Source organism: Perca flavescens, chromosome 14 (genome assembly GCF_004354835.1).
Source record: "Perca flavescens isolate YP-PL-M2 chromosome 14, PFLA_1.0, whole genome shotgun sequence".
NCBI classification, from domain to species: Eukaryota; Metazoa; Chordata; class Actinopteri; order Perciformes; family Percidae; genus Perca; species Perca flavescens.
The window spans coordinates 9,899,030-9,923,465 of record NC_041344.1 but is presented as its reverse complement, the minus strand read 5'-3'; the positions used below and the strand labels follow the sequence as shown (position 1 = coordinate 9,923,465).

The 24,436-nt window shown below is 39.5% G+C and overlaps 2 protein-coding genes across 3 annotated transcripts; both read left to right on the top strand.

Annotated features, from left to right (window-relative positions):
- Positions 1-1,515: 1,515 nt before the first annotated feature.
- pithd1 (PITH (C-terminal proteasome-interacting domain of thioredoxin-like) domain containing 1) lies at positions 1,516-7,790 on the top strand. 2 transcript variants are annotated; one of them, XM_028597340.1, is made up of 7 exons: positions 1,516-1,631; positions 1,893-2,127; positions 3,001-3,044; positions 3,481-3,558; positions 4,223-4,327; positions 5,710-5,818; positions 7,333-7,790. In XM_028597340.1, exons 2-7 carry the CDS (start codon positions 1,930-1,932, stop codon positions 7,432-7,434), a joined length of 636 nt encoding a protein of 211 aa, XP_028453141.1. In that variant the 5' UTR covers positions 1,516-1,631; positions 1,893-1,929; the 3' UTR covers positions 7,435-7,790. The 2 variants fall into 2 exon arrangements, with proteins under 2 accessions (XP_028453141.1, XP_028453140.1); XM_028597339.1 differs by lacking the exon at positions 1,516-1,631 and having other exon boundaries at positions 1,811-2,127.
- A 1,592-nt stretch (positions 7,791-9,382) lies between these two features.
- lypla2 (lysophospholipase 2) lies at positions 9,383-24,123 on the top strand. Its single transcript, XM_028597996.1, has 10 exons — positions 9,383-9,462; positions 14,909-15,002; positions 18,143-18,174; positions 19,026-19,091; positions 19,471-19,518; positions 19,670-19,740; positions 20,128-20,201; positions 20,525-20,626; positions 20,795-20,965; positions 21,672-24,123. The coding sequence occupies exons 2-10, from the start codon at positions 14,925-14,927 to the stop codon at positions 21,720-21,722; spliced, it is 693 nt and encodes a 230-aa protein (XP_028453797.1). The 5' UTR covers positions 9,383-9,462; positions 14,909-14,924; the 3' UTR covers positions 21,723-24,123.
- Positions 24,124-24,436: the final 313 nt, after the last annotated feature.

Below are 24,436 nucleotides of genomic sequence, written 5' to 3'. Positions count from 1 at the left end.
CTCCCCCTGCCAGATCGGGCTTGGCTGGCCTGCCTCACTCTACTTTGTTATGTATTATTAATCTAACAATTATGAAGAGAAGCAGGTGGGCCAGTTAGGTGAACACTGCAACTCCTCACTCCCTAACTATAAGCTGTATCAAATAGAAGAGTTTTAAGTTCATTCTTGAAAGCGATTACAGTTTCTGCCCCCCGAACCCAGATCGGGAGCTGGTTCCACAGGAGAAGAGCCTGATAGCTGAAGGCTCTGGCTCCCATTCTACTTTTAGAGACTCTAGGTACCACCAGTAACTCTGCATTCTGGGAGCGCAGTGCTCTAGTGGGACAATAGGGTATTAGGAGCTCTTCTAAATATGATGGTGCTAGACCATTTAGAGCTTTGTAGGTCAAGAGAAGGATTTTAAACTCAATCCTGGATTCAACAGGAAGCCAGTGCAGAGAAGCGAATACAGGAGAAATATGATCTCTTTTCTTAGTTCTTGTGAGAACACGCGCTGCAGCATTTTGGATCAACTGGAGAGTCTTAAGGGACTTATTTGAGCAACCTGACAGTAGGGAATCACAATAACAACAATTACTTGCACTGTAATATTGCTACTTTCACTTATACACTCACCTAAAGGATTATTAGGAACACCACACTAATACCGTGTTTGACCCTATCCTATTAATATGGGCCAACATTTCTAAAGAATGCTTCCAGCACCTTGTTGAAGCAATGACACAAAGAATTAAGGCAGTTCTCAAGGCGAGAGTGATCCTCCACACCATTACACCCCCCCCCACCACCACCACCAGCCTGCCCAGTGGTAACAAGGCACGACGGATCCATGTTCTCATTCTGTTTACGCCAAATTCTGACTCTACCATCTGAATGTCTCAACAGAAATCATCAGACCAGGCAACATTTTTACAGTCTTCAACTGTCCAATTTTGGGTAGCTCGTGCAAATTGTAGCCTCATTTTCCTATTTTTAGTGGAGATGAGTGGTACCCGGTGGGGTCTTCTGCTGGTGTAGCCCATCCACCTCAAGGTTGTTTGTGTTGTGTCTTCACAAATGCTTTGCTGCATTCCTCGGTTGTAACGAGTGGTTATTTGAGTTAAAATTGATCTTCTATCAGCTGGAATCAGTCGGCCCATTCTCCTCTGACCTCTAGCATTAACAAGATATTTTGGCCCCCCAGGGCTGCAGCATCCTGGATGTTTTTCCTTATTGAGACCATTCTCTGTAAACCCTAGAAATGGTTGTGTGTGTAAATCCCAGTAACTGAGCAGACTATGAAATACTCAGACCAGCCCGTCTGGCACCAACAACCACGCCACACTCAAAGTGGCTTAGATCACCTTTCTTTCTCATTCTGACATTCAGTTTGGAGTTCAGGAGATTGTCCTGGATAGACCTGGACCACACCCCTAAATGCATGGAAGCAGCTGCCATGTGATTGGTTGATTAGATAATTACATTAACGTGAAATTTAACAGGTGTTCCTAATAATCCTTTAGGTGAGTGTATACTTTTTGTGAAAGATCTAGATACTTATTCACCCACAGGAACTGTTTACATGGGTTTATACCAGACAGTTGCAGGTCAAATATCGTACTTTTACCCTATTTAGACAACTAGATTTACAGGTAAAATACATAATAGCTCATTAAAAAGGATGCATTAATTTGAATTAGCGCATAACTTTATCTGTGTGGGAACATAGACTGAATAAAACAGTGTAGGACCATATGTAGGACGTGGATATGGGATATTTTTATATTTTGTTTTTGTGGCTTTTACTTACGACACTTGTAAACGGTTTGCGACAGTACTGACGTTGGTGGTAAGAAATGCGAGCCAATCAGAAAGCACATGACTTGTGTTTGGTGTTATGCTTTTTCACGCAGGTTTGTCCGAGCTAAAGCAGCGTTTTTACACTCCACGATGTCCGGACACGGTCACGGCCATGGACAAGGGCACGGCTGCGGGTGCGAGGCAGAACACGAGCCCGCGGAGAGGGGCCTGGAGTACGGACTGTACCGGCGGATCGACCTGGAGAAGTTGCAGTGCCTGAACGAGAGCAGAGACGGGGATGGGAAGCTGGTGTTCAAACCGTGGGATCAACGGAACGAGCGGGATAAGGTAGCCGCCGTACAGAGCTTCTACCCCGGTCAGTTATTCTGTCTGTGTCCCAAAGACCCATATAAGTTATACGGGGTTTCCCCGCATCTGTGCCGGATGAGAGTGCAGATTTTTGAGGCTTTCGCGGAGCCTCTCTGTGGGACTGCGCAGTTACTAAATCAAACAAAACTTTATTGATTTCACTGAGGCTGCCAAATCACACGAGGCTGCAGTCATGTTATTTACTTTACTTATTAGTGCTTAACAATATGGTTGAAATCCAGGGGTGAAAGTACATTTATTCAACTACTGTATGTTTGAGGTATTTTTATGTTATGCTCCACTACAGTTCAGACGCAAATATTGTACTTTTTGCTTCACTACATTTATTTGACAGTTACTTATCACCTAATTCCCACATAAGATTTATCAAAAAAAACACATGAATTTATAAATGCAATTAATTGTTAAAGAGGTAAAGTAGTTAAACTAGCTCAACCATGACCACCTGCGACAGTAAAGGCTATTTATCCAATGGTGCATCACTGTTTATAATCCTATAATTTAATATATGAATAATAATAATAAACAAATACCACCAGCCATTTTTAAAATAAATAAACCATCAGTTTGATGGATATTGCTTTAAGTGCACAATAATAAAAAAAGCATGATTCATGGAAAAAAAGAGGGATATCTTATCAAAACAACCTAATACCAGTTTGACTGATATTCCCTGCCTTGCACAAAAAACATGATTCAGAAAGATGAATAAAACGAAGCTATATCTGTTTTTGGAAATGAACCCTTCGTATAACTCAGAAGGGCCGTGTGTTTTATTGCTGCTGCAGCTCTGATTGATCACAAAGTATTCACACTTGTTTTTTCTTTTAGTATGTCGATAGTGACGCAGATGAAGAGCTGCTGTTCAACATCCCGTAAGTCCTCAAATCATCATCATAATTAGCCTGAACTTTAACCTTTTTCTCCTAAATGAACAAATTGTATGCTGCCTGTAAATGCATTTATTAAAAAAGCATACGTGTAGATGGCAACACATAATTAAGATTATGAAATGTGTTTATGTACCGTTGGTAACAAGGATTTTCTTCAGCAATGATATAAATAATAAGATTAACTCTTGGTGTGTGGTTTTTTTTGTTTTTGTTTTTTCCTTCTCTCTCTGTAGTTTCAGACCCAAAACGTTTCTGGTTCTAATTTCAGTTTTGGTTTTTCATAATTCATCTTCTTGTGATAGTTTATTTTCGTTCACAGCGTCCCTGTTTTTTTTAATGTCCTGATAGCGTCTCTTTGTGATTTTTGCCCTGTCATGTCAAAGATAGCAGCAAAGGATTTATGTATCCTCTCTTTCAGTTTTACAGGCAGCGTTAAGCTGAAAGGCATCATCATCTCTGGAGAAAATGACGACTCTCATCCAGCTGAGGTTCGACTGTGAGTGTCTTTTCACCTGCTTTTCACTGGTTCTTTAGCCCCATTTACGCACAATACTGCCGTAAAGAAGATCTGCCATTATGCTGGCTTTTCTCTTTTAATACACTGAACCAAACAACGCTGGCATAATGCCGCCCTAGTGTGTGATTTTTAGATAGCATGCCAGCTTTCTGAAATCAAGAGGCGTGTAACACAACAGCATCTAGTGCATGTTTGCGTGTAGTCTCGCCATGCCGGCTGTCCCTTTTACACAGACGTCCATTGGGCTCTGTTACTACCTCCTCTGCCGGCTTAACGGCAGAACAGCTCTGTGCCCCCCCCATTCCGTGTTCGTACCTTTTTTAATTCAGTACAGCGAGGTGGAATAACTTGCCTTGAACAGACTGTGTGGAAAAGGGCATTTGATAAGGTGGCAAGGAGGTAACCCAAACAAACTCAGCCAGATTCTAACTGGGGACTCTGCATGGTTTGTGTCTTAAACCCCCTTAAACATTTATAAAGTCATTGTCTACATCATACAAAAAGGAGTGTTGGACTTTTTTTTTTAAGTCTCATTAAAAGAAGAAATAAAAACCTTTTTAAGAAAATAAACTGATTTGCAGTGAAAGTGCTTCTATCCCTTCACGCACTAAATGGCATTAAATGAACTTATTTTACATTGTAGGTACAAGAACATCCCTCAGATGTCTTTCGACGACACCGGCAGAGAACCTGAACAAGCCTTTAGACTCAACAGAGACCCTGTCGCTGAGCTGGAGTACCCAACAAAGTGAGAGAATGACCAGTTTTTTTTTTTTTTTTTTTTTTTTAAATATATCTCCTCAGCAACTTTCTGCCTGTGAGCAGGAACTGTTACTCCCATCAGGTTCCCAAATCAACACTTTCCAGCTGCTTTGGGTGCTGCTGATCAAGCGGGCGGTGCATTCAAGTTGCAGTCTGCAGTTTAAAAAGTCACATTTGTCGTCGGTCTTGTTTTGCATGCTTGTTATTTAGTGTCTTGCTGCCGTTAGTTGTCGTGATTGTTGGTACGTCTGTCCCAAGTTAGCTAGCTGGACACTGCTGAGCCACGACCAGCTCACTGCTGACAAAGCTAACTGGAAGACGGTTGTTGAAAAGCCTACAGCATGCAAAAAGGCAACACACTGGGTCACCGACAAAGACTGTTAACAATACAGTAAGATACACTGTTGATTGTACCTTTTTATTGACACGAGTGAACAAATGCTTATAAAGGTGTAGAACAAAAAATAAACTGTCCGCTCACAGAAAAAGTGAACATGTGCATGTTAATTCGTATGAGAAGAGACTGAAATTGAGAACCATGGAACTGGTACTGTCTGACACAGTTAGTTCCCAGGTTGACACCTCTCCCTCCTAATATGTTCAATAAAGGGTCCCCAGATCTAAAGAAACTTGCGTTGGGCAATGGACAGAGTAAAGTGAATTTCTTCAAGGTGTAGACAAGAAACCAGCTCATTTAGCTATTTTTTTTTTTCAAAGCAAGAAGGGGAAACTAATTTCCACTCTCTCAACCATTTTGCTGTGTCCATACCAAACATGAGGGCTAGTTGTAATGCTGGGGGGGGCGAGTCAAAGAGTAGTTGGAGCAACCCAATATCACACAGTCGGGGATTAGCGTTCTGCTGTATATGTCGCTGTACAAATGAAAAATGTCATCCCAGAAAATGTTGAGCTTGGGGCAAGACCAGAATGACCTAGGGTCCCGTCTCCTGACTTGCACAAGTCTCTTCACTGTGAAATGCTCCAAAGCCATTTTCGAAAGGCTCATGATTGAGAAGACACTGAGATGTAGAAGGGATAAAGTAATGTAGCTTGTATGTAAGATACTTGATGACATGATGCCAGTCTTTGTGATCCGGTCAAAGAAGCATTCAAAACACAAGTGGAACCAGCTCTGTTTTTCTTTCTGTTTGTCTCAGTATGTCATGCTTGTCTCTACTTGTATGCGTGCCTCTGTGTTTTCTATTACATTTACACACACAATGGCTCAGGATGAACATGTTTAATTCCTCCTTCCTTCTTGCTAAAGTGTCACTACAGTTCAGCATTGCTTCTTTTGCGTGTGAATGCATTTCTCAAGCTGTTGTCTCACACTGATGTGTGTCTCTCACGTTGTGTCACGATTTCCAGGATTGCTCGTTTTTCCAATGTTCAGCACCTCTCCATCCACATCTCAAAAAACTTTGGAGCAGAGAGCACCAGGGTTTACTACATCGGTCTGAGGGGAGAATACTCGGAGGTCAGTCTTTGAAAAGCAATGCTGAATCCTGTCTGTCTGTTCTTCTTTGATTTATCATCTAACATACCTTTTTAATAATGTTGTAGATATCATAAGGGTAGACTAAATATTAGAAACACCTCAGTAAAACGATACAGTTTAAAAGCATCCTCCAGAATCACCATAAAGTTGTATTGCAACTCGCAAGGGAAGGCCAATTTTATTTATAGAGCACCTTCTCATACACAGAGGTCATTCAGTGCTTTACAGGCAAAAATATATACAATGAGATACATTAAAAGAGACATTTTATATATGTACAACAAGTTTAAAACAAAAATAATCCAGTAATTTAAAGAACCATCAAACGAGACTAATTATAGCTGATTCCAGCAGTGGGCAACATAATGGCTAAAGGTGGTTTCACCACTCTTGGCTAGAACTCAAAGACAAAAAAATAAACATAACATTTATGATTGCAGGTCTGCTGTATTAGACTGCATATGTTTAGGCTAGGTGGACCTAATGAACTAGCACGGTTGTATTTCTTTCCAGTCAGACGTTTATTAATCTTCTGTGTTCCTATATGTAGGAGTTTAGTCAGATTCCAGTGTTTCCAAGACCGATTAACTGATAGACATTGTCCCCTCCCCAGCTGTTACGTGGTTGGTTTGCCTTGTGTGCGTCAGATCATGAAATTTGTTTTTATTTTGACTCCTCTTTAATCCCAAGGACAGAAGATTTTGTCTCAAAATATTTTAGTATCTCTCTGGTGTTCGTCCAGTTTCCTTTCCATCCTATAAATTGCCCTTGCATGTCTGTCAGTTGAAACAATGCTGTTGTGGTGGCAGCTGTTTTAGCCGTTCACAAAGTTTTTCTTTTGAAATTAACATCAAGCTGTTTTACGTTGACTGTAGCTTTATCAAAACGTGAAATTTTCCCCCATTATTTTGAATATTAATTGTCTTCTTGCTAATTAAATAATGGGTCACCACTTTGCCCCACAGCTCAGAATAGCAACGAGCATGCATGTTGCAAGCATGCAGCCTTACAGTAGGCTTCGCTGGATTAAGGTCCTGTGTGTACCATATTTTCTGGTACATTTTAGGTCTTTGAATCTTTGTCACTCTCTGAAAGCTTGATGTCTGGGCTTCTCAGAGAAATGACAATTTTGGGAGTCACTTGTATTATTCAGTTTGTTACTGTCCTTCACTGTTTTCTGACATTTTATAGACCAAACAAAATTATGTGGGATGCAATCTTTAGTATAATCTAGTTAGTTGCAGCTCTGATACGGTCAACTTTTTAGAATTCTCTCATTTTGCTTAAATTAAATTGACACGATAACCAAAAAATAAAAGATCATGGAGTATCACCAATTGTTTTCCCCTTCTTAGCCTTGACTTTCTTTTAATTAAATTTTACCTGGAACCCTATTTACATTCATTCATTCATTCATTCATTCATTCATTATATATAATCTATGAATGTTTGTGCCGTAAGCCATTCTGCCTTTCTCTCCTCTGCCTTTTTAGGCTTACAGACATGAAGTGACCATCTGTAACTACGAGGCATCAGCAAACCCTGCAGATCACAAAGTGGAGAGCATCATCCCACAAACCAACTTCATTTCTTGAAGAAGCTTTAGAGAGTTGGGCGGAGAAGGAGGAGAGGTTTCAGTGGCGTCTGCTGACTGTCTTTGACAAAAAGTCAAAGATGAGTTCAACGCTGTGTAGCGGCAGGTTGGTTGAGCTCGACCAGAACTCAGCACTGAAATCTGAAGACCAGAGCGCTTCAGGTGTGTCTCAGAGTGCCAAGTTGTTGCTCTGCTTTCTATGGCAATAAAGAGTGAAGGCTTAATGTGGGCAAAAAGCTTAATAATAAATGCATGAAACATTTGACACTCAGATAAAGTCTGTTGTTATCTGTTCCACCACTTCAATAAAGTGACAGCTACTCTTAAATAAAAAACAAAAGGCTGGGCATAAACCAAGTTATGGTACGTTTTGATTCGTTTAAGACTGGTTGCCATGTTAACACCCTGGATTCCTAATTCACACAATGCTTTTAGATATAAGATGTGAAGAAAATTAATTTGCTCTCAAACATCTGCAAAAAAAAAAACAGCTGAAACAGGAAATAAAAAAATGTTAATGCCTAGAAATTCATATGCTTATAAAACTACATTTTTTTTTGCCTTTTTCAAAGCCAACACATTGTTCACTAACTAGTGCTAGATACAGTATTTTCTGCCATCTAGTGGTTTTATTATGTGATTATTAAATCTTAGATGGGTGTCTTTCTATAGTCCAAAATGCTCTATTTGTTTTTCCTCAGTTCATCTCTGATGAGATGAATTCCCGGCAGCTGCATTATGTGTTGACACAATTAAGTACATTGGCTGTCATCTGAGGGAGAGTGAGGTGAGTGGAGTCGAGGAAGCCCGTATGAAGTGTTGAGACTCAGTCTTGGAACAAATCCAAGGCTTACTGCAGTAGAGGTCCACTCTAACAGGCTGAGCTGTGATTCTTCTACAATAACGCTTTAATACAAACATACCAACATTTCACATTCATTTTGCAATTTGACAAAAGCTTACTGCTATGAGCTCCCTAAAAACAATCTATTTGTGTTCCACATAGGCCGTTATGTCATCCTTGATTTCATTGTTAGTAATGCAGCGCGTCATGCAGTCAGCGGAAGCCTGTGAGTGCATTTATGGGAATGTGTAAGCTCAGTGGGGAGGACAATCTGTTGGAAAACCTGTGTTGCTATAATTAAATAAAGCAAAATGAAAAGATTATTTGTTTTATGCTTAAGCGTTCTGAAATGTTTCACATACAATATGTATACTCCATGATTTTATGGTTGATGTAGATATATATGGTTAATTTCATTAGCTCACATGTTTTCTGATTATTTTTTTTAGAAGCAAATAGTGTCTTCAAAAATACAGTGTCACATCTGACTCTAATATAATAATCTACAGAAGTCATTAATACCATTGTTCAATGCTGTCAGCACCTCATACGAAATAGAAATAGTTGTATTGAAACTACAGTTAAGCACTATGATATTCACGTGTTTTATACATTCTTGGCCTTTTTTAGTATTTCAAGGAGTCAGTTTAGTTCAAACAAGACAAGAACAATCAAAGTACGCAAACAATATTTTCAAACCAACTAAATAAGTGTATTAATCTCATCTTTCATATAGAATATACAGCTGTTATTAATGCAATTATACTGTTAAAGCTATGTATTGATCATGTATGTTATTTTTACATATATGTTGACTCTGGCGGAAACCATCATGTTTCATATATAGATCATATGTTTTGAATGTAATATCCGAATTTGAAAAGCAACCTGTAATAACACTGTCATTGTTTACAATTGTTGCCTCTGAAATGTTGTGGAGTTGAAGTATAAGGTAACAAGTAGTATCAAGTAAAGTAGTAAATATAGTTTACTTAATCAACTGTATAATGATCATATAGGGCTATCTATCAAGATAAATTGATTATATTTGTATTTTATGAGGGAAGAAAATGGTATCTCCGGCTGCTATATGTGATGACGTCCTTACGCTCTGGCCCCGCCCCCTGCTTGTGTGCGGCCAGTACCGGAAGTTCCGTTCCGTCGCGCGAACTGGGACAGCAAGCGGTAAGTGTATGCATATGTATTAGCTAGCGGGTGGCAGATATAATATTTAACCACTTTATCCTGGGCCAAAATGATTCTTATTGAAGTATTTTGTTGCTTAAAGTGTCTTCTAAAAAATGGCCCTTGTTAGAGGTCCACATTGTAATCGCAACGTTATCCTGAGGTAGAGGAAGAGAGGCACCGGCAGAAGACAAAACAATTAATGTGTGTGTATGTGTGCACGACGTCAGCTAGCAGCTCTACTACCACTTGCCCCGGTTATTGTGTAGCTGTGTGTCTGTCTGTGTTTGTGTGTGTGTGTGTGGCCAGCTAAACCAAGATTAAATCCGAGGGCGAGGGTTGGGAGTCTTTTTTTGGGGCAGCAGAGGCTTTGCTCTGCTGAATGCCTTCACTACTGAGGTTGATGGGTCGAATAACATAGCTAAGCTTCAACCATTTATTGTCTTCTTCCTCCCCCACCACCCGCTTCCTCTGCCTCAACTACCGATACTCATTCTGTTTATATAGCCCGTTTAACCTCACGGTTTCCACTTTGTTTTCTTGATAGCGGAGGGTTTCTACATCAGCTAAGTAGTAGCCGAGTTATTTACCTCCATCAGTAGCAGGCGGAGAGCAGGGTTTTCTGCTGCTGGTAGATATATATAGTGTGTGTGTGTGTGTGTGTGTGTGTGTGTGTGTGTGTGTGTGTGAGAGGAGGAAGGTGGATGCCTGTCACTCAGTGCCGCATATGATCCTGTTGTTTGCCAGCCATCTGTAGCCATTGAGCAAAGAGCTAAATGAATGCAGCAGCCTGGTTTTAGCGAGTTTGTTCAGCCGTTTAACGTCCACGCCGTTGACTGTATAGCACACACACACACACACACACACACACACACACACACACACACACACACACACACACACACACACACACACACAGACTGCAGCACGACTGTTTTTTGTGTGTTTGATTAAAATGTAATTGGAGTCATGCAGAATGAAGACTCGTGCTCTAAGTTGGCTGCAACACAGGCAGCGTCTTTTTTTTCTTTTCGTGTTTTTTTTTGTCACTTAAAAGTAACACTAAGCATTTACTATTGACTTAACCTACATTTTTACTCAATCATCTGACAGTAGTTGGTGCTCTGTAACAATTAAATAAGGATCCATTAACTACAACACAGCCTTTTGATATACTCTAAATCAAGATATCATGATGACCAAGATGATACCCACTATCATTTGACAGTATCCATATGTATATCAATCAGCTATATCTCCTAAATCAACCTGTAACGGCAAGTATTTATGGGCAGGTAATTGCTTAATTTATTTCTGACAACAAAATGCAACATTCGCTGCTTCTAGTTTAGCTTATGTGAGGATTTTCAGCTTTTCTCTTTATATATTCATTTTATATTCAGTATTTGTGAATTTTAGGCTGATTATCAGACAAAATAAGTACATTTTAGATCTTACAATGGGCTCTGACAACTTGCTGTTTTCAGAATGCATTTTTTTCTGGTATTTTATAGACCAATCGATTAACTGCAAACATAATTCATAGGTAATGAAAATAATCGTCAGCTCTAATCACAGCCGTTGACATCAGGAGAAGACTTAAGATATCTCATGCGTTTTTAAGGCTTCCCTGGTGATGAACATATAGTTGGTGCATTTCCATACATGGCTTAAATATTCATCATTACTGGCAAAGGGCCGTGAAAAAAAAATACCTGAATCCATTCAGTTTTTTTTAGTGCCCGGCTAGTTAGAAACTCCAAGTCATAGATTCAATTGAATTTGTGGAACATGTCCTGTTTTCAGTTTTTGTTTTTTTTAGACCTGATCTGGACGAGATGCTTGTACACACATGATACTATTTTTAACCACCGGCCTCCACCAGAAGCATAAAGAGTGAGCCATTGTTTCTTAGAGCGTGCTTTGAAAACCCACACAGTTGTTTTATGCTGGTACTGGGTTACGGGTCATTGTATATCTGCTAAACAATAACAAGAATAACAACAATAATAAGGAAAAAAAAGGGGTATGAAAGTAATTAATCACCTCTTTGCATATGCCAGCATGTTTAGAGAGCTTGTTTGAGCAGATTGTCTGTCTGATGTTCCTGCACTCCTCCATCTCTCAGTCATCCACCATCTTTTCTTATTATCTCTTTCTTTCTTTCACTCCTCTTTTTGTGTGGTCTGCTTTCAGTCATATTATCTATGTGGCTTTGTCTGTTCCCACTCAGGGCTGCAGTGCATCTAAATTACATTAGTTAAAAAAAAGGGATTTAACACTGAATTAGAATTAGGTGACTTTTTATTTTTATTTTAATCACATCAATTTATGTTCGTACCAAAGCCTTCTGTGCTGGAAGACGTGCTCACATCTTTTACTTAAGTTAAAGTACCAACACCACCGTTTCCAAATACTCCATTACAAGTAAAAGTCCTGCATTTAAAATCCTACTTAAGTAAAAGTACAGGACTATAATCAGCCAAAGTAAAAAATATTGATTCTTCAGAAACATGGCCCTTGTTACTTATATATTATTATAAGCATTATTAGATCATTGATACTGATGCATCAATGTTTAAGCAGTATTTTAGTGTTGCAGCTGCTCAAGGTGGGGCTATTTTAACTACTTTATATACAGTTTCTGTAGGTAGTTAAGTCCGGTAGTTTCCAACCTGGAAGCAGGCCCCTCCAAAGGGTCACAAGATAAATCTGAAGGGGTCACAAGACGATTGAATGAATGAATGAAACCTTTATTGCCCCTAGCCTAGGGGAATTTGCTTTGCACAAGAGCATAAAGGAACATCAACAACCACACATGACAGCACATAATATAACATGAGCATTAATCATCTTAAAACATAACGGCAGTAAAGAAGAACAAAGTTCTAATACATAGTTTCTTTGTAAAATATTGGATAATTGGACCTCTTTTTTTTTGTTTTGTTATTTAAATGAAACCATCTGAGGAGTTTAGAGGGGAAATTAGTCTATGACAAATCATAGACATCTGAAATGTGACAAGGGTTCCCAACTAGACACAAGTCAAAAAGGTTGGGAACAATTGGTTTTTATCTTTAACAATAGTATGTTTTTTTTTTTTTTTTTTAAATGTGGAATCTGAATCTGAAAAGTAGATAATAACTATAGCGGTTAGATAAATGCAGTAAAAAGTACAACATTTCTTTCTGAAATGTGGTGACGTAGAAGCATAAAGTAGCATAAAATGGAAATACTCAAGTAAAATACAAGAACCGAATTGTACTTGAACTTACTGGAGTAAATGTAACATTATATACATGGACATTTTCCTTCTTCATGAGATTCGTAGCAGACTATGTACCGCACTGAAAGAGACAATTTCCTGGTGCTTAACCCTGCCCGGTTATTATTCAGCTATTACTCATTTATCAAGGGTCAGGATGCAGGGCAAAAACAACCTTCTTTTGTCCACACTTTGGACATTTTAAATAACACAGTTACTGTCCACTTCCATGTATTTAAGCTGTGAAAATGACCGTCAGATGATAATGTATCACCTGCCACAGAGCAAACCCACTGTACGGGACATTTAGCAGCTCGGCAATGCCGGGGGAGGAATATGAACACCCGTAGAGTCTAATCCCGCTCAAGGGTTACACGTTAACCTTTGTGTTTCAGACATTTCCCTGTTTCCTCATCGCCTATTTACCAATCAGGCAGCACGCCGGCTGTCTTGCCCATCCCGTCTTGCCTCATACTTCGAAACTTCCATAAAGTTTCGACGTTACTGTACAGCCATCACCTGATCTCATGCTTGTTATCGATGGCTGACTCACGATGGCTGATTTACAGAGTACAGTAGAGGGGAGGGTGTGCGTTTCATTTAGTTAATGAGCCCCGTCACTTGCTGAAACACACACACACACACACACCTCATGACTGCTGTTTTAGGTTCAGCAGCTTCATTATGCGTGTGTGCGTATAAGTGGTATGTTCAGCTTTGTTGTTTCTGTCTGTTGACTGAGTGGCTGTATCGATAAACAGCAGGAGTTGTAACTGTCGGAGTGGGTTGTTCATTATTATATAGTAACATTATTATTATTATTATCATTGCTGATGTTAAGAAAAATACTATTAGTCCTCGAAAACAACATGACCGATCCAACCGTACACGACTCAGTCCACATCACTTGTTTCTGCAAGTAACCTATTTTGAATAAGCTCTACAATACATCCTGATGATTTGAACATTTAGTTCTTTGACTTTTGTCAACATGTTTGGAGAAAGAGAATTTAGTAAATATTTTTATACTTCAGCAAAAGAGAATTTAACACATTTCAGTTATTGTGATTAACGGCTGCTATTTCAGGCATTTATATTACATTTCAACCTTCTAGCAAATAATGTATTTTGATAAAAAAATTAGTTATTGTGCTTTCCATTATAATGGAATTTAGAGCTGCAACGATTAGTGATTAGTTGATTCGAATATTTTGATTGAAACTTAATCGGCAAAAGATAGGGATAGAGCCCGACCAATACTGGATTTTTGAAGCCAATACTGCGGATATTGATATTTGGAAGTTTAAAAAAAAAAGTAGCTTGTGTGGACGCACTACTTGATCATTTGATTCAGAAAACCATCATGCTTACAATACAAGTTGGATTTAGAGCCGAGACGCAGTCGGCACAGGTTGCTGATGTAGGCTACTTTTTAATTTGCCCAAACGTGTCATGACAAATGCCGGTTCAGCCGGTTTGCATTAAATAATCAAACCAGTGATTAACCAGTTCGCCCCATGTTGGCTGAGTCCTGCGGCGGCGCAGGGTTCAAATCCGACCTGCTGCCCTTTGCTGCGTGTCATTCCCCATCTCTTGCCCCCTTTCATATCTATCCACTTTCTAATAAAGGGAAAAGCCCCCAAAAAAAATCTTAAAAAAAAAATAATCAAACCAGTTTAAGCTTATACACCGGACCAGCAAAAATTGAAAATCGAATGAACTCGAGTGAATCAAACTGAAATTGTAAAAGTAAAAATATGATTTTAAAAAGTGGAAATGATGTCCTTATCACTCTTGCAGATCTAGAAACCAGAGAAAACAAGTTAATATGATGTAATCAAATGACTCCAGAGCCCAGAGCTGATTTCATTAGAAGCAAAGTTGACTGGTAGATTATTTGTGTAATCTGATGTCTTATTTGTATTATATAAAAAAAAGAAATCCCGAAAATGTTTCAGAAGATTAGGGTCTTGACTAATCTCTTTAGAAATAAAATATGTAAAGTTTGAACTGATTTTTGAACGTGTGTTCCCTGTAGTGTCAGTGTTGCAAATTGCTCAAAAATGTCTGAAATGTTGAGTTAAATAAAGCTCTTTGTTTGGTCCCAATGCACATGACAACATTTTGATGTACTTCCCCACCCAGCTGACCGCTGCTTTCTGTCCTCTCTTCTGACTCCAGCACCTCCTTACAGTGTATGTGTGGCAACAACATGTCTGTGCCGCTGCTCGCCGAGGCTGTGACAGTGTCCGGGATGGAAAAGGAGACCGCAGCGGTGAGTGGAAACCACAAAACGCCACAAATGTATTTGTATTCAGAGCATCTTACAGTCACTATGCCGTCGAGGATGGGTGGGAAATGGAAGTCGACGTCTAGGTCAAGGACACTTTGATGATGGAGTGTTTTCTGAGGCCTCGAAGCTGCTGATGTTTTGTGTAGAAACGGGGAGTTTGACTTCCTCTCCAGACCTTCCATTAGGCCTACCAGTCTTGCTCCATTAAAACTAGATCAGAAAAAAACCCGTCACAGCCCTATCCATCACCATGCACATAAAGACACCATCCATGATTTAAAGTGTCGCCCCTCCACAAAAATCTAAAACATGAAATTGAAACCTGCTTAAGTATGACCCACATTGATTTACAAGGTTTTTAATGCACATACTAAATCTGTGTTCAAAATAACAACAGCGCTGTTTAACTGGTGATTGTTGCGACAAAAGATGAATATTTACCGCTGTGATGGCTTTCCAAAGTTGTAAAATGTAAAAAGCATAGTTGCTGGCTAAAATACAGTTACATTTTAAAGTTCTTATTGTGTGTAATAAAGGTTTACACGAGCATTGTTTGTAAAGACTGCTGTAAAGCAGCATTTATTTTGATTATGATTAGTTTACAGACAAAATGCTTGAATTCAATCAAAAAGTCAAACTTTGAACTAAGTCATATTTTTTTTTTTAGATATACCTGTAAGTTACTTAGGGCACTTTCACACCTATAGTTAGGTTTTCTAGTTCTGCTCTAATGTTTCTAATATTTTAGAAGAAGGCGAACAGTGTGAGCAGCTGACGGAAGGAGAGATGGATAGAGATGATGATGTCACACAGACGACCAGCGATGTGCGCTCAGAACAGATTGTGGATCTGAAAGTTATCATCCCTTAATAGTCCGTGAATTGTGTGCGAGGTTGAAATTGCAGGACGGTAAATGCTTAGTTTTTGGTTCAACTCCTGTATTTGGTTCGGATCGCGTTCTCACCTAACCTGACTCCGCCAGATGGATTGCTTCGCATTTGCTCGGCATATCCATCTGGGAACTTTCCGTTGGAGAACTTTTGGGAAGGGGTGAAAATACTGGTTATTTGATTGGATGAACCATCTGTCTATCACCTATGTTGGTGATAGACGGGCCAAATCAACCAATCAGATCCACGAAGAGTATGAAAATACAACCACAAGCCCGCCCCTGCTGCTGTAGGCAAAGCATAGCTCGTTAGCTCAGCAAGCAGGCAGCATGTCGGTAAAGGAGATTTGCCGTTTGTGTAACGAGAATTTAGGAATAAAAGGCACCCTTTCAGGTTCCCGGACCATATTCCAAAAGAAGGATCCAAGAGGAAAAAAAGCATTAGCGAGCGGCTAACAGAATTAGGGCTACCGCTGGCTGATAATACTGGTTAGCTGATTGGATAAACCATCGGCCTATCACCACCTAACCCACCTCAAAACCAACGCTGATTGGCCCGGTCGTTTGGCTAACGGCTCCAAATTTTCTCTGCCTCAAGATGCCAGACTGATCTGCGAGTGGAAAACTGGAGCTCGCGAGATCAGGACGGTCTCACGAGGCTAGTTTTCACCTGAAGTTAACCGAACTGTAGTTCACTTGTAAGCGAACCGAGAACCCCGTTTTCAAGTGGACCAGAGTTTGTAAAAAAATACAGATTGGACCTTTTTAAAAGCAATGAACACCCAGTTAGATAAGATGCACAAGATTTCCCAGCGGGGAAGTTCCTTTTCCAAAATTTGTAGAAATATTCCATTTTGTTCAGTGCACGTTAAAAATCCTAATAAAGAGTCCTAATAAACACTACTCCTTTGTGATGAGAAGCCACACCTGTATCGTTAGCAGTAACAGGTACAGTACAGTAAGCGGACACATTTGTGTAGCTGCTCAGCTGGATCCGAGTGTCAAAATTAAACAAACTGTTGCAAGGTACAGTGACAGTGATCCCAGCAAACCCTATATGGAAGAAAAGTGTTTTGATCTCTGCAAATACAGCAAAGTCTCTGATTTCCATCCAACAAGCAGTGAATTTCCACCTTTCTAAGTTGTTGTTATTCCCTTTCATGGTTTCTCCGCGGGGAGTCGCTTGTGTGGAAACTGGCAGTGAGCGCTTATCTTGGCAAGAAGTGTTTACTGGCACCTGTTCTTCCCTGTTTTGGAACAAGTATGCACACTTAGCAGTACAGCGTGTACTACAAGATAGATGTAATGTGATAAATTGTCTCAAGTTCAAAGCAGGTTTATTGAAGCTGGATTCAGATCTCATGTTTTGGTGATCAAGTAAAGACTGTTGTTCAGTTCAGTCGTGCTGCGTTCAGCTAAAGAGCTTGTTTTAGCTTATTTTTTTCCTGTCTCCTTCCAAATGACATAGCAGGTTATACATGCTTTTATTTTTTTCTTGCCTGGGCTACTGAAGTGCACTTCATGTTGGTCTTAGGCAGAGCTCCCTTCTCCGACTCTCCAACCGATGCAGAACGCTGCCGCCTGAATTTTAACAGGCGCCAAGTAACACACATTATTCCACTACTAGTCAACTTAACACTGGCTACCTGTTTTGTGCTAATAACTTTTACAGTATTATGTGGCCTAGCTCCAAATTAAATGAAGGATTTATTGACTCCCTGTGTTCCTTAGATCGGTGGATGCAGCTCTGCTGGTTGCTCCTCGATCTCGGCTTGTGACCAAAGGTGACCGGGCCTTTGCTGTCAGAGCCCCCGCACTGTGGAACGCTCCGCCTGTTGAGATCAGACACGCTACATCATAAGCATCTTTTCAATCCGGCCTTAAAGCTTTCTTTTACAATATCGGATATGTTGCTGGGTTTTATCATCCCTCCTTGGTCATTTTACATATGGTATATATGTTTATTTTTCTAAAAAAAAAAGCACTTTGTACCCTTGTTAAGAAAAGTGCTACATAAGAAAGTTTATTGTTATTATCATTGTGGGTTCTTCATTTCAGCAATTAATGTGTCCAAAGTAATATATCGCTATCTAAATGAAAATAAACTTCTAAATGTCTGGGGGGAAACGATGACAATAAATGTTCCCAGTTTCTTTAAGTATAGTTTCATATTTAAGAGTTATACATTTCAAAGAGAAAGTTCTAACCATTTTTTTCTTTATATATGCTGCAGGTGATATTTCTTCATGGGTTAGGAGACTCAGGGTGAGTAATTGTAAATTAATTTCCTGTTTCAGATATTACAAGAAATACTTTTCATAAAATCAGCTGGGCGTCAAAGCTGAATACTTTAATGCCACAGGCCATAATGGTTTTCTGAATTTGGTTATAATTTTTTTTTTAAATAGCCAATATGAGAAAAAAAGACATTTTGGTACTGGAGCTCGGGAAAACTTTCCACCATCAGCAGGCGAATGTGAAACCAGCCACGTTCTTAATTGGAGGAGGACGTTAAACCTAAAAATTAACAAATAAAGCTTTTAAAATTATTTTTAAATACTCTTTTAATGCAGTTTACAGTTTTCTTTTTATGTCTAGCCAAATGTTCTTAGATGTGTGAGTTTGTGTATTGGCACTTCTGACCTCAGTTATTCTACATATACATTTGGCTTTATTTCTTTTTTTAATATTAGGTAGCTATATTACCTTCCCTATTATGAAGTTAATGTAAATGTAGTTAAATAATGCCCTCATTCATGTATCTTAATTTCATAATATACCACTAACAACAGCATGAATGGCTGATCTGAAAAGCTCTCACACCAGCACTTGATGCCAGCTGATTCACTTAATCAGATGTGAAATCGTGTCAGTGGAGATCAAAAATATCCCCTCTGGTGGGTGATTTTCTCTTAAGTGCCTGATTGTACTACAAGTACAATGAAGTGCATACGTGTTTTTTATTTATAAGCCACATGTGGTGCTACACTCACACTTTATTGTACATTGTACTTAGTTGTAATATATTTGGGTTTGGAATGCACTGCATGCATATTAGTCATTTTGCTGAAGCTGGATGAGAAACTAACATTTTCTTTCTCTCTGTTTTCTGTCAGGCATGGGTGGGCAGACACTTTGAAGGGGATCCAGCTGTCTCACGTCAAGTTCATCTGCCCCCACGCGTAAGTACAAATTTGAGCTTCTACTCCGCTACATTTCAGAGAGAAATATTGTACTTTTTACTCCACTACATTACTCTGACACCTTTAGTAAATACTTACTTTACAAATTAAGATTTCTGCACACAAAACACATGTTTATAAAATATGATGTTTTATTATAAATTAAACTACTGGAGAGAAGTAACCTGTCAACAAATATAGATCTTTCTTTTTAAGCCAATTTGCACTTCAGAATGCATAGTCAGCTTCAAACCAAGCAGTTTATCTGTGATCTTGCCTTGTTGAGTGAATAAATCAATACACCAACATTTAGCTGCTGCTGATCTCCTACGCTGACTGTCATGTTTTCATTTCTCTCCCTCCCTTTGTCCCCCTGCAGGCCCCCGATTCCCGTCACTCTCAACATGAAGGCCATGATGCCCGCGTGGTGAGTTGGCGTGATGAAACAGACGGCCTTTTAGCTCAACACTGGATGCTATTGTTTCCCCGGAAACCACACCAGGCTCCCATACTGGCATTGACAATACTGTGATTGTATCTATTGATTTCCTTAAACGCTCGCCTCTTCATGTGTGCAGGTTTGACCTCATGGGTCTCAGCCCCGACTCCCAGGAGGACGAATCTGGAATCAAGAAGGCAGCAGACAGCAGTGAGTTTATCTGAAAGTGTGCACCCGTTATATCCATATTTCCATGATTATTGCTTCTCGCTCCTCTCTATGATGATCGGCTTTTCACCCCATCTATAAGTATTGCCTTTCAGAACATTTATAAACACGTTTGCCTTTAGACGTGTGGACAAAATAATTATTTCAGGCATACCCAGGCCTCTAGTTTTCATCCTTGACCTCCTAACAGCCAGAAATGTGTTTTAAGATCTGAGGCTCCTCCTGGTGGTCAGAGACCACAACAACAAAAAAGAAAAGAAAATGAAACCAATCCTAAAAGTGACAGGGAAGTGTTTGTATGGCAACCTGCCCTATATGTTGTCTCCCTGATATGTTCAATAACACACATTTATTCTTGCTTTCTTACAGTCAAGGCCATAATCGAACATGAGGTCAAAAATGGGATCCCCCCGCACCGTATAATGCTCGGTGGCTTCTCTCAGGTTGGAATTCATATCTTCGTATTGTGTTATATTTCACAAGAGTAATATCTGTAACTATATATATATATATATATATATATATATATAGTGTGTGTTTTGACGAGTTAGGGTACAGTCTGTGAGAACAGTGTGGAGGCAATCCCAAATCGCTTAGTTTTCAGTATTTTGAGAACAGCTCCTTTTTAAGAAATGTAAATGAATGCATGTTAACTCTCTCTCTCTCTCTCTCTCTCTCTCTCTCTCTCTCTCTCTCTCTCTCTCTCTCTCTCTCTCTGTCTGTCTGTCTGTCTGTCTGTCTGTCTGCTTCCTGCATTCCTCCTCAGGGTGGGGCCTTGTCCTTGTATACCGCCTTGACCTGCCAGCATCAGTTGGCTGGAATTGTGGCCCTCAGTTGCTGGCTACCACTTCACAGGAGTTTCCCATCGGTACCGTCACAGTTATATGGTTCTTTTGCTTCATCAATTCAAAATTCTTCAAATGTTAAATGCTTTACTTTTGTTATAAAATAGTTCCACTAAACTTTCCCCTAACCAATAGGATTTAGCCGGCTTACTGTGGACATTGTTTAAGTCGGTGTTGTGTCTGTCTTGCAGGCGTCAAGTGGCAACAAGAACATCCCGATCCTGCAGTGCCACGGGGAGATGGACGTCATGATCCCAGTGCAGTTTGGTGCCATGACGGCAGAGAAACTCAAATCCATAGTCAACCCTCAGATGATCACCTTCAAAACCTACCAAGGGCTCCCTCACAGCTCCTGTCCTCAGGTGTGTGTGTGTGTGTGTGTGTGTGTGTGTCTGTGTCTGTGTCTGTGTCTGTGTGTGTGTGTGTGTGTCTGTGTGTGTGTGTGTGTGTGTGTGTGTGTGTGTGTGTGTGTGTGTGTGTGTGTGTGTGTGTGCGCGTGCGCGTGTGGCTACATCAGTTTGTTTAAAAAAAAAAAAACAATTTCATTTTTACATTTATAGACTCTTTCTCTCTGTTGATCAGTAGAAGCAGATAATATTCTCTTTTGAAATTAAAGCTGAATGAAGTTTTATCAGATGCTTTCACAGTAGGGAGAATATGTAGAATATGTAATTGAATGTTAATTCTCATTGCAACCAGCTCAAAAGTATTACTTCATTCAGGTTTACATGTTTCGGTGTTGTTGGTTTATTTAACTGTATAGTTTAAAACTCTGCACAATGCTTCTGCTTGAACCAGAGCAGATTTGAACCAGATATTTTCTAGCAGACTTTGATTATTCAACCAGGGGAGTGACATTCCCTTACAAGCCTTGACAGTGCTCCACCTGCTGGTCACCTAACATTGTCTATACAGAAAATATATACTCTCCCGCAACTCAAACTTTCTAGGCTTATCTCACCGAAGTCTGTCTATCAAACAAATAGTTCTCGTACTTTTGTAGACAAACAGTCAGTATTGTATCATTTGTTTGTCCATGGTACCATCATCTACTTTGCTCTCTTGCAGGAGATGGCGGCTGTAAAGGAATTTATTGAGAAGTATTTGCCCCAAATTTGACCTCACCTCATCCCCACTGTGACCCGCCGAGACACTGACCTCTCACCCCTGATCTGCCATTCTCCCACAGGAAACAGCCATGAGCACCCCCTCTTCCACACACATTAGCAAGATAACAAACACACGAATGAAAACACGCATACATATTTAATAATGATAATGATTTGATCCACACTTCTAAACTAAACGTATGATAACATAAAACATATGATAGCACTCATACTGAAAACACACTGATTTCATTCTAACATGATTACGTGCTCACACTTACAAGTCTTAGCCTTTCGGAGGGAGAAACACTGATTAACACATTGCATTCCTTTTTGTTTTATTAAAGTCTGTCGCCTCTACCCAACCTCAGTTTTTATTCACTTTTACCTCATATTGCTTCATCTTAACCTCCCAGCTGTCATGTCCTCTATTGCTTCCACTGACATGCCTTTCCCTCTTTTACTGCAGTGTCAGTTTGTCAGACATTGAGTTGTAAATCAACAATAAGTTTGAGTCGGATAAGCAGGTTAACACCTACCTGATACTGTCAGCGACCTTACTAAAGCGCAGTCAGACTGGATTCCACTTCTCAATAATTTCTATGTAGAACGAGACATGAAACATTGATCGTCATTCTTTGGTTCAATCTGATTGAACTTTGACACGTTTGATAGAAAAGGTGGGATTCTCATTCAGGAAATATTGGGTGTGTATAGTCTTGCTTTATAATTGCAGGGTATAATAATACAAGCAGCCGAGAAGAAGGGATGCTGCGGTGAGGTGTAAGGACAGCGACAAAGCTGAAAGACAGTAAAATGTTTGATTAAACCCTGCCCACTCTATATCCTGTTTTCTCCTGATTTTTTTTGCCACAAAAGTAAATTTTGCCTTGTGAAATTCAGTCTGACTGCAGCTTCCCACAGCGACCGACCGACTGACTAAGTGCTGGTTTTAGAGCTAGAACAGCTGGTTTCCTACCAACCCATCCATTCCACCGCCTACCCCCCCCCCCCCCCCCATGACTTATACACTGCAGCCAGTCCCGGTCTTGTGTCAGTAATCTACCTACGGACGGCCCTTTTTTTAATTAAAATACCAACATTCATGAGGGCCTCACATTTTTTTCTTTTTTGAATGAGTGTGATAAAATATCTTGAACTATATGAAGAAAATCCAATTGAAATAAAAGAAAACTAATCAATCGATGCTTTTGCCACCATGTGCTGTTTATTTCAAAACTTCCACACCTGCATGTTCGTAACCTCTTTATGTGATTCTTAATGTAAAAAATTACCTCAGTTGATTTCCTTCTAAAAAATAATAAAGATTGTAGGCTTAAAGGTGAATGAATGACAGGAATGAGTTGCATGAAATACAGCATCACTTTAGATTCAGGTTGCAGGCCTGCACGGACTGCCCACCATGAGTCGCTTCACTGTTCCTCCCACTGACTTTTCCTCTTTAAACATTATCCCCTTTCAAGTGTTCCTGTTTCACCATCAACACCCTTCTCGCCATTATTCCAAGTTGATTTTGTGGTTTTGTTTGTTTTTAAACTGGGAAAACCTTCCTCTGTATCTTCTCCGATGACACCTAAGCAGTCTTGACTTTCGTTGACCATTTATTCCCAAGAAAATGTAAGAAAACATTCCCTTCCTCGCTCCACTTACTGTAACCCACTAATAGAACATAAAAGGCTCACTTCTTCAAAATAAAATGGCTATACACTGGGAGGGCTTTGGCAAGAAGCTGTTCCAACCTAACTGAAGGGTGATTTTACAAGTTAAAAAAAAAAGCTAATCTTGAACGTGTGATCCTTGAACATAGGAGTGTAACTCTGAGGAGTCGTGTGTGCTTAAAAATATATATATAAGGTGTTCTGCATTTCCCTTTGTGAATGTTAATTTTGCTCTCATGATTATTTGTTCTATATTGCTGTTCTCAATCCTGATTTAATTTTTTTTTTTAAACTAAGAGGCAAGACATTGCCTGTTGTTACCAAATCAACGAATGTCTCTCTTACCTCCTTGAGTCCTTTTGTTTTGCCGTCACTCTGAATCTCTGATGCAGCCCTGCGTGGTTGCTTCTCTTTATTGAGTTTATTTTTCTCCTCTTTTACACCTTCACTATTTTTTATTATTCCAACATTTCCCCCCCCCCTCCTGTGTGACGACATTGCATCCTCCTGTGTGTTTTCTCCTAGGTTGTATCTTGTCATTGGTTAAGCTTTTTAAATGTTCTTTGTTTATTGGACTTATGTTTCTTTGGGTTTTGTCACAGTTGTCATCTCATCTTTTTGTGTCTGTTTATAATGATGAGCAAAAGAAAACATGCCTAGGCAAGACTTGATAGTCTCCTCTTTTTTGTTTCCAAACACCTGTATGCGGAATAAATGACAAAAAAAAAGGTCCATTTGAGTTAAGCTTCATTCATTTTCCATAGCTGGATATTTATCAAAAGAGGGATTAACTTCTTAAAAGGTGGGTGTGAGGAGTATACTAAACTTTTTATTAATAAAATCTATAATTAAGCAAACACCACAAGTGTCCTCTAATAGAAAGAAAAGTGTAACCAATGCTTTATGTTGTCAAGTTGACAAGATAAATTTAAGCCATGCGACAGAGGTTGGAACAAGTCATGTTTTATAAATCTCAAATCCTGGCATCAAGTCCTAATATTTAACTTATGCATCGAAAACAAGTGATCTGTTCTTCAGTGCCACT